The 10,419-nt window shown below is 40.0% G+C and overlaps 1 protein-coding gene across 1 annotated transcript; it reads left to right on the top strand.

Moving 5' to 3' along the window:
* Nucleotides 1-167: 167 nt before the first annotated feature.
* LOC125483349 (adhesion G-protein coupled receptor G2) lies at nucleotides 168-8,366 on the top strand. The gene is made up of 4 exons (XM_048598271.1): nucleotides 168-422; nucleotides 2,107-2,206; nucleotides 6,488-6,744; nucleotides 8,190-8,366. Exons 1-4 carry the CDS (start codon nucleotides 326-328, stop codon nucleotides 8,273-8,275), a joined length of 540 nt encoding a protein of 179 aa, XP_048454228.1. The 5' UTR covers nucleotides 168-325; the 3' UTR covers nucleotides 8,276-8,366.
* Nucleotides 8,367-10,419: the final 2,053 nt, after the last annotated feature.

Below are 10,419 nucleotides of genomic sequence, written 5' to 3'. Positions count from 1 at the left end.
CAACCTGCTCCAGGAGATGGGAGTGATAGAAACAGACCATAGGCATGCGCTTTACCTGCCTCAGGCATCTCCAGGTGCAGGATGTCTTTGAAGTCAATGTTTATCCACTTGCAATTTTTTCTCCTAAATGCTGTTCCTTTTCTCTTCATTCAGAAAAAGACAAAAGGAACCTTCCATCCAGATCCACGTGAATCTCTCTGCTGCCTTGTTTCTTCTCAATGTGAACTTCTTAACCAGCACAGCGTTCAGTTTCAGCAGCACTGATGAGTTCTGTAAAGCCATTGCTGCCCTGCTGCATTACTCACTGCTTTGTAGCTTTACATGGATGGGAATTGAAGCATTTCACCTGTACCTTATGCTGATCAAGGTGTTCAACACTTACATTCGTTTTTACATGCTGAAACTCTGCCTTCTCGGTTGGGGTGAGTGCAAAGTAATCTGTTGCTGACTTATTTGTAAATGCATGGTCTAATTCTCACTACCTCATGTAGCAACAACATTCATTTCATTTTACACGAAAAAGAGCTAAAGTATAAAACAGTTATTCTTTAGGGGTTCTTGCTGTCTCTGTCAAAATAACAGGAGGAAATCTCTGTGAAATTTCAAGTGTGATTAAGGATCAAACTTGGTGAAGGTGGGAAGTGAACAGATTCAGACCCAGAGCAGAACACTGAGAATAAAAGTGATTTTTGATAGTCCAGGTTTACTTCCGGCTGGTAATGAACACAGCATGAAATATCCTTGATATGTAGCCCTGAGACAGCAACGATCAAAAGAGGTCATCCCCTCTTGCGAGAGTGGAATTAATGGTGCTAATAGATAGAGTGTTTTTTGTGATTAATTGGAGAGATTTCTGCAGCAATAAACTATTTCGCTGATTGAAAGCTGCTTGTTAGGACTCTAAATTCAGTGCTGAAAGGTCAAGGGTGAGGCACCCCAGAGTCATGACTGAGAAGTTTCCTTCAGAGCGCTGCCACCTTCTTGTTGCCATAGCAGGAATTGAAGGATTCTGACAGCAGATTTCACTTTGCAATCTGTCACCACTCTCCATAACAGACCAGGCAGCTCATATCCGACTGTACTCACATTCTCAGCAGAAAAACAGTCAGAGGCAGAGGTCAGCTCCATGCTAGGCAGGAGCCCCTACTGAATGTATAGTATCCAGCCCAGCAAAATCTGAAGTCTGAGTCTTAACGTCAGCGACCTCTTTGTTTGTCTGACACGCGAGTATACTGGAATCTAGAGGGGACTGAAATTCATATATACCAGCTACTTAGCCAGTGCTCTGGAGTGAATTCAGTAGCTTGTTATACACATTGTCAGTTTTTATTTTCTGTGCATTTGAAAAACATAACCAAGAATTTTCATTTCAAGCTAAACGAAACAGCATTGAGACAAGGAAACCCCTCTCCAAAAGCAGGCTGAACTCTTGCTACGCAAAGTTAGTACTAAAATATTGCTTAAAGTAGACACAGGTTGAAACAAAGGTAGTAGGAACTGCAGATGCTGGAAAATCTGAGATAACAAGGTGTAGAGCTGGATGAACACAGCAGGCCAAGCAGCATCATAGGAGCAAGAAGGCTGACGTTTCGGGCCGAGACCCTTCATCAGGTTGAAACAATTTCCTTTTGCACTCATCAGGACTGGGATGCAAGAAACCAATGTTGAGAAAGAACCATCAACTTATATAGCATGAAAAGCTGGTGCTGATTGATGGGACCCGTGTTCAGGATATAGATGTAGCAGTAACTCATAACTGTTACTCTTAGTTAGTTGCTTAAACTAGACCAGGCAAGCAGACTTTGATTAGTCAAGGAATTGTCATGGATAAAACAGCATGGATTGACAATTCCATAACCCTTTCTTCAATGATGAAGATACAATGTATGGGCAAATATCTTTTTTCTACAAAGAATAGGGTCCTATGTGTGAATCAATATCGCTTCTACCTCATGAAACTAAATCACACTGCGAGCCTGATTAATAATATTAAATCGGTTTTGAGTGTAATTCTTGGCATAGTTCAAATTATTAATAGATGTTATCCAATAGAAATCATAGAATAATGTCAGTAATGTTTGAAACTATGACCATTTGTATTCCCAGGCCTCCCAGCTGGCATGCTTTTAATCATCATTGGAATGAACATGGATAATTATGGCCGATATTCAATTCCTGTCATTGGCAATTATAACCCTTCTCACATGTATGTTTTAATAATTTAATTTTTAAAAAGTTACTGACAAATAGAATAATGCAGTACAGAAAGAGACCCTTTGACCTAACATGCTTGTGCAGCTCCTTTGGTAAAACTGTCCAGTCATCCTTACTTGCCTACTCTTTCCCCATTACTCTCTACATATTGTCTTACCTCTGGAAACAGTCTATCTTTTGTATTGTTGAAGAAAGACACACCTTATCAAAGTTTCTGTCTTACATCCGTCAGGACGACTTGCAAGAATACCAATTTTACGGGACAACAACATTTATACTATAAGAGAGGAGGCTAGTCATTGGTAGTGGGTAAACTCTGTCTGGGAGAGGCAATACCTTAGGGAAGTTAATGATTACTATCAGGAAATAGAAGGAAGGGAGAAATTGAAGGAAATCACAGTCAGCAGAGAAATGGTACTGAATAAATTATTGGGCCTATGGGCTGACCAGAGCTCGGGTGCTGATGGGCTCCATAAAAGAAGTGGCTAGTGAGATGATCAATGCATTTTGTCTTAATTTTCCAAAATTCCCATATTGATCACCTTATTTCCAAAAGGATGTAAATCTGTTGGAGGCAGTTCAGAGAGGTTTTGTCAGGACTGATATGCGAAATGAGAGGATTGTTTTGTGAGGAAAGGTTGGACAGGGAAGGCAATGGCCTAGTGGTATTATTGCTGGACTGTTAATGCAGAGACCCAGGTAATGTTCTGGGGACCCGGGTTTGAGTCCCACAGATAGTGGTATTTCAATTCAATAAAAACAATTTGGAATTGAGAGTCCGACGATGACCATGAAACCATTGTCACTTGTTGGGGAAAAGCCCATCTGGTTCACTAATGCCCTTCAGGGAAAAAAAAACTGCCATCCTTATCTGGTCTGGATAACATGTGACTCCAGATCCAGAGCAATGTCATTGATTCTTAAGTGCCCTCTGGGCAATTAAAGATGGGCAATAAATGCAATGCCCTCATCCAGTGAATGAATAAAGAAAAATCCACTGGAGTTTAGAACAGGGGGAAGTGACTTGCTTGAAAGGTAAAAGGGAACCTGAGGGGGCTTGACAGGGTACATACAGAGAGGATATTTCCTTTACGGAAAATCTAGAATCAGCGGTCATCGCTTATAAAATCAGGTGTAACCCATTTACAATGGAGATTAGGCTGTTTTTTATTCCCTTTCAGAGGGTTGTGAGTCTTTAGAACTCTCTCCCAAAGGAGATGGTGGAAGCATTGTCCTTGAATCTTGTTAAGACAATGATAGACATATTCTTGTTAAGGAAGGGAGTGAACGGTTATCAGCAGGAGGCAGGAATGGCAATTTGATTTTGCAATCAGTCTATTTATTGAATAGCACAGCAGGTTTGAGGAGCTAATTGGCCCACTGTTATTCCTAATTCTTATGTTTGCATGGTTCATATACCAAGCCTTGTTTAAATGCCAATTCAGGCATGGTTGACTCTGGTTGGTCATGGCATTGCCCTGAGAAATAAACCAAAGAATGGCAGTTACCCATTTTGTTGAGTTGAAATAGGCAAGTGGTGTACATGTTCTTTCTGTCTGCAGAGAACAGGGCATATAGGTTCAGGAACACATAATGAGCCCACACTTGTAAAACTCACAACATAACGTCCAACATTAGATAAGTTTCTGCAATTGGACAGCATATGCTAAATAATCCAGAGTGTGCAAAGAATTGTGTTGACAACCAATGTCCGAGTCAGCAAGCTCACACTGTGGTATACCTGCTACTGTTACTTTGAATAACTCAATCAAGTTAGTCAAATGCACGTTTTTTTTTTCAAATGACTTCCTAACTTCCACTTATGAACCAATACTCCAGTAAATACCAATTCCGTTTTGTCCAAAACATTGTCCATAAAGATTCACATCACTGACATTAACTGCCCGGCCTGTAGTAACTGGGTTTATTCCAGCTTCTGTTTTAGACAGGGCTGCAACATGAGCAATCCACCAGTATCCTGACATTGCTCCCACATCCAAAGAGAAGAATGGGACTACAGCCGCTGCTAATTTCTACCCTTGATCTCATTGGTAATCTAGAATGCATCCCATCCGGACTGGGCAACTTTTCTTGTGATAATTATTTGCCTCCTTTTTATCAAATCCATTCAGCTGCTGCAAGTTTGAAACGACAGGAGGTGTGAATGAATCTCCTTGAGATTTCGTCTACTGTCCACCTCCATGGGACTTCCTTCACTTGACTGCTGTTACCTACCATAGCCAGAACACTTCTAACAATGGCTTCCCTCACTAACCTGTGACCTTACCCCTGAATCCAATTGTGGGTCACCCTCTTGAGCTAGGAGTTTGCTGACATTATTGTAAAAGCAAGTCTACAAAGATTGAAAGCATCATTTTGGCCCCAACCACGACCTGTGTCCCCTCACCACTGATTCTATTCCCATCCCTGGCTGCACAGCCTCAAGCTGATCTTTAAAATTTTGGTCTCTTCTATCACCTCAGGTTCAGCTTCTGACTGCAAATGTTTCCCCTCACAATATTCTGTACTTGTACCTCCCCAGGCTCCCCCGTCCTCCTCAGCCCATCTGCTGCTGAAACCCTCACATATCTGCGGTGCCCTCAGCCTTGACTACTCCAATATTCTTCCAAACAGCTTCCCTTTCTCCATCTTCCGTGTCCTTCAGCTCATCAAGAGCTCTGCAATCATTTCTCCTTCTGCAACTAGTCCTAATTATCCACTTTCGCTTGTTCTCACTGATCTACACTGACACTTTATCTTCCTCCTTCTCAGATTTAAGATTGTAATCCTCATATTAAAAGCTCCGTGACCTTTCCCCTCCCTATATTGTTGGAAATACCTCCCTCCCTACAACTCCCCTGAACTACCATTTTGAGCATTCCTTACTCCCGTTGCCTCACCATTTTCTGGCATTGCCTCGTGAAGACCCTTCAACTTGCTTCTATTCTTCACTAAATTCTGAAAATCACCAAACGTTTGACCATACCTTCAAATGTCTCCTTAGGTTTTTTGTTTCATTTTTATTCTCATGTTTCTGTGAAGCACCTTTGCTAAAAAATATGAACTATTGCAGGCCACTTATAAATCCAACTTATTTTTGTATATACAAACAAAAATTGAGAGTCACCAATCCTGTTTAAAGATGTAAATAAGTTTTTGAAAATTGTCGTGTAGAGCTTTCTTTCTTATTCCCTCAGTCTTCACTTTCCAATAATGCCTTGGCAAGTGTTGAAATCATTTCATTTATTTCATTCACTTTATTTTAGCTCCTGACTTTTAACAGTATTTTTGGAGCAATTCATATTAAAAAGCATTTACATTTGTATTTCCTCATTGAATATTTTGATCCATTAAGAACTCAAGTTTGAGAATTTTCATTTGTCAGCATAGAATGTTTGAAAGGACTCTCTAGACCAAAAACTACTATTGGAGAGAACAGCCACAAAAGTTTAATGCATATTCAACATTCCTCTGTTTACTATTTTCCCTGAAACATTAAACTATTTAATATAAATGAGTCACTTCTGATGATAAAACAGCAGCCAGCAAATGGTATTGAACATCAACTCAATGATATTCACCTGTCATTTCTCAGCTTCTGTCGAACAGAGAATGCGTGAATGGAGTTGTAAGTACAGCTTGTGATCCAATATAAGTCACACTGCTTGAATCATTAATCCTTTACATAGTAAAACTCATCTTTATGCCTTGTACAGGCAGCTAGTGCTTTGACTGTATTGCTGACTTAATTAACCCTCAGGGTAAATTCACACGTTATTTAATTCAATTATTAACACCCTCAAATTGTTTAATTAGTTAATGATTTTGTGAAAAGACTGCAAAAAGAAATGCTAAATGAACACATTAACCAGTAGCTGTTAAAATAGTAGGCAATACAATCAGAGTTAAATGTTTTTTCTGCATGTAAATGTAAAGCAACTACAGAGCTGCTCTCTAATTAAACAGATGAGTGGTGGTGGCTTAACCTGAGGGTCACTATGTTTAAGGTCAGGGCTGAGAAAGAGAGTCCTTCATAGTAACCATAGCCTGTGTGGGAATTGAACCCATGCTGTTATTATCATCTTGCATTGTAAACAATCCAGCCAGCCAACTGAGCTAGCTGACCCCCTCCTCCCTGTGGCAGAAGGATTGACCAATTGAAATGTGCACTTCCCCATTTGGGTGAATGTGACACCATCACCTCTTTCTGCATAAACTCTTCTTGGGATATTTTTATGGATCGTAATTAAAATATTTTATGTCCTCTCAACAGGTGTTGGATAAAAAACAAGACAGTGCATTACGTTACAAATGTTGCATATTTTGCACTTGTGTTCCTGGGTAACTCTATCATGCTGCTAATTGTGTGTGTGAAGGTGTTCAGATTGAAAGGGAGAGATAGAAAGAGTGTATTCACTGTACTCGGGTTGACGTGTCTACTGGGCATTACCTATGGCATAGCTTTCTTCTCACATGGACCTCAGAGTGAACCTGCAATGTACCTGTTCTGCATCCTGAACCCTCTCCAAGGTCAGTCAGATTATTACCGGTACTGTATGTATTGACTAGACCTGAAGTCAAAATAATATTTTTTTCAAGACTTTCTTCTCAGCTTGCTCCCAATTGCAGCCACTCTCTCCCCTTTGTGAACATCTCTCTACTTTATAGATTTTCCCATCCTTTCCCGTGAATTCTACCTTTGCACCCTCTCTCCCCCTTTGCATGCCTTCTCCCACTGTTGCAAGATTTTTGTCCCATTTGCAACCTCCAGTCACCAAACCTTACCCCCGCACCTGTCTCTGTCCTCACTTCTCCCTCCCCAGCCTCACAGTGCATTCCCCATCCCTCTTCCATCCAACAACCTTGCTCCAGGTCACCAGCCTCACCCAGCTGCCTCTTGTCCCTCCCATAGTCCCTAGCTTTGTTACCTCAGGACCCCCACTTCCTCTGGCCCGACAGCTTTGCTCATTGACGCCACTCACTTTCTCTAAGTTCCTCCAGTCAGAGGCTGTTTCTCTGCTGTTCTCTCTGCTTTTTGGAGAGACCCAGTCTGTGATTGGAGGAGGAGATCTTTGCTGATTCTGTCCATTCTACATACAGGGATGACTTTTCCCTGAATGGTCACCCCTGTGATTGAACTATTTCGAGTGTTTCTAGGAGGGGGTTCACCGAACACCTCTGTGTATTTTGAACACTGGACCATTGGTCATATCCCCACTTATCAAATGCTCAAACTCTGTCGTGATATACATTAAGTTGAAGTCTCATGATTCTACACCAGGAGACTATAAAACGGGCAAAGCCTGGGCCAGTCTGGGCATTTAAAGAGTGTTATAAAATTCTAATAGTACTCGACTGGCTAGATGCAGGAAGGATGTTCCTGTTGGTCAGGGAGTCTAGAACGAGGGGTCACAGTCTAATGGGGTAAATAAGCCATTTCGGACTGAGATGAGGAGAAATAACTTCACCCAGGGAGTGGTGAGCCTGTGGAATTCAGAATCACAGAAAGCAGTCGAGGCCAAAACATTGTCTGATTTCAAGAAGGAGTTGGATATAGCGCTTGAGAACAGAGGGATCAAAGGATTTAGGGGAAAAGCAGGCATAGACCATTGAGTTGGGTGATCAGCCATGGTCAGAATGAATGACAGAACAGGCTTGATGGGCCGAATGTCTACCGCTGCTGCTATTTTCTATGTTTCCATGTCATTGGTAGAAAGGAGAGAGAAATTCATCAGACCACCATTCTTGGTATGGAAAATAATAAATCAACTGCATAAACACTAAAAATAATCTCCTAATTTACATTCATTAATGGACCAATATGCCTTATTCTGGACTATCAAATTAATGTAGGCCATCTTACAATTAATTATAAAGCTCTTTAATGAATAATCACTTAAAATATATTTACGAATGTTAACATACTTTATATAAACACTGAAACTAGTTCCTGAAATGGTTTGTTTTGCTTGCAGGGTTTTTCATATTCCTGTGGTACTGCATGTTAATACGATCACCCAATCACACAGTCAGCAAGACAAGTAACAATACAACCATCTAATGAAGACAACTGAAATGTGCACCCATCTATTTCTGAATCACAATGTTAAACTTTCATCTTTAATTTCCCAGCACAGAGCAGCACACCAGGGACGTATTCAGGGAATTCTACGAATGCCCCATAAGCTTCCATCACGGTTAGAAAAAGATGTGGGTTATGTACCTGAATTCCTGGTGTGCCCCTGAAGCTGTGCACTGGAAGAACCAAAGACCAAAGAAAGTCACCCCTTCCATGTGCACAGATTTCCTACCAATTGAGTCCAAACTGTGTTCATGCTGTTTCAGCTGAACATGATACTGAAGCTGTCAGACATTGTCCAAGAATGTTGCAGCCATATGCCAAAAGAGTTAGATGAGAAAGAGGAAGGCTCATGTGCAGCATAATCAGTGGCACAGCCCTGTTAGCCTGAATGGCCTGTTTTGTGCTGCACAGTCTATGCTTTTCTATTTAAGATTGCAGCGTCTTTCTTTTTTGATACATTCAGAACCCACCTACATACTATTTTCTGTTTTGGTTTTAAACATATTTTAATGCAAAAAAAAACATAAGACTGTTTCAAAATTTTCTTTAATATACAAAATCTATTTCACTGAGAAGTTTCTTCTTTATGTTGCTGAATCACACATTGTAACAATTTTGAACATTTACATCTTGCAATGATTTCATTTGTATTTAATTATTAATCATGTTTCTTTCTCTCTCTCGCTGTAACTTGGGACCAATGTCCTGCACAAACCTTGCGACACTTTTATTTCGAAGTTTTAATGCGATTTACTGACTTGATCATTTATTTGTTGCTAGATTGATCGTTACTGACAGATTTATGAAGTGGAATTACTATGATAAAACGTTGTCTTATTTGATAATATTTAAGAATGCTAATGACTGGCTTGAAACCTCGCTTGTATTTTTTATTTGTTTATGAATAGTTATTAATATTCTTGGGTGAATAAGAACATACAAACCAGTTAGTTTAACTTCAGTGGTGGGATACCTTCTAACACAATAGTATGAGATAAAGTTAATAGTCACATGGACAAATGTGCCTTAATTGAAGAAAGCCAACATGGATTTCTTAAGGGAAAATCGTGTTTAATGACTTGCTGGAGGTTTTGAAGAGAAGCTGATGAAGGCAATGCAGTTTGTGTGGTTTATGTGGACTTCCAGAAATCATGTGATGCAATGCCACACAACAGACTTGCGGGCAAAGTTGTCACTTGTGGAATAAAAGGGACAATAGCAATGTCCTGTGGAATTAGCTGCATGACAGGAAACAGGATAGCCAGTAATTGATTATTTTTAAACCAATAGAAAGTTAGGAGTGTCCCATTGTTGAGAATTGTCACCCTTGGCCCATTACATATCAATGACCAAACCTGTATGTGTCCAGGGCACAATTCCAAAAGTTTGTAGGTGATACAAAGCTTGGGAGTGTGGTGAACTGTGAGGAGGATAGTATAGACTTTAGAAAGAATATAGTCTGGTTGGTGGAATGGGTAGATAGATGATAAATGGAGTTCAGTGCAGAGAAATGTGAATTAATTGATTTTGGTCGGATCCCAGATGCCAACAATAGCAGTACACCAGCATAATAATATTCATTATAGAATTATTAATATCTATTTATTATTGGTCAACATAAAATACTTCATGCATGCAAACAAAGGAACATACAAATAAGGTGCAGGATTAGGCCATTTGGCCCAACAAGCCTATTCAGCTATTTGTTAAGATAATTGCTGATCTGATAGCTTTACTTTCCTATTTACCATGTTCCCTTTGACTATTCATAAAGAAGCTATCTAACACAGTCTTAAACATAATCAATAACTCTGTGTCCTCATGGAAAAGATTCAACTTACTGACATCCATCTAAGAGAAATATTTCTCCCCATCTTTCTTTTAAATCAAAGACCACTTAGTTTTTATTCTGTGACCCCTGGTTCTAGATTTTCCCAGAAAGTAAAACATCCTTTTAGCAACCACTATGTCAAGATCACCTCACGATCTTATCAGTTTCAGTAGGATTACCTTTCATTATCTAACTTTCAATGAACGCAAGCCCAAACTGTCCAATCTTTCCTCATAAGGCATTCCCTTCATCCCAGGAATCAGTGGTGAACCTCCTCTGAACTGCTTCTAAT

This window comes from Rhincodon typus, chromosome 6, assembly GCF_021869965.1.
Source record: "Rhincodon typus isolate 14 chromosome 6, sRhiTyp1.1, whole genome shotgun sequence".
NCBI classification, from domain to species: domain Eukaryota; kingdom Metazoa; phylum Chordata; class Chondrichthyes; order Orectolobiformes; family Rhincodontidae; genus Rhincodon; species Rhincodon typus.
Note: the sequence above shows the minus strand (reverse complement) of the source record. Positions and strands in the feature narration are given on the sequence as shown.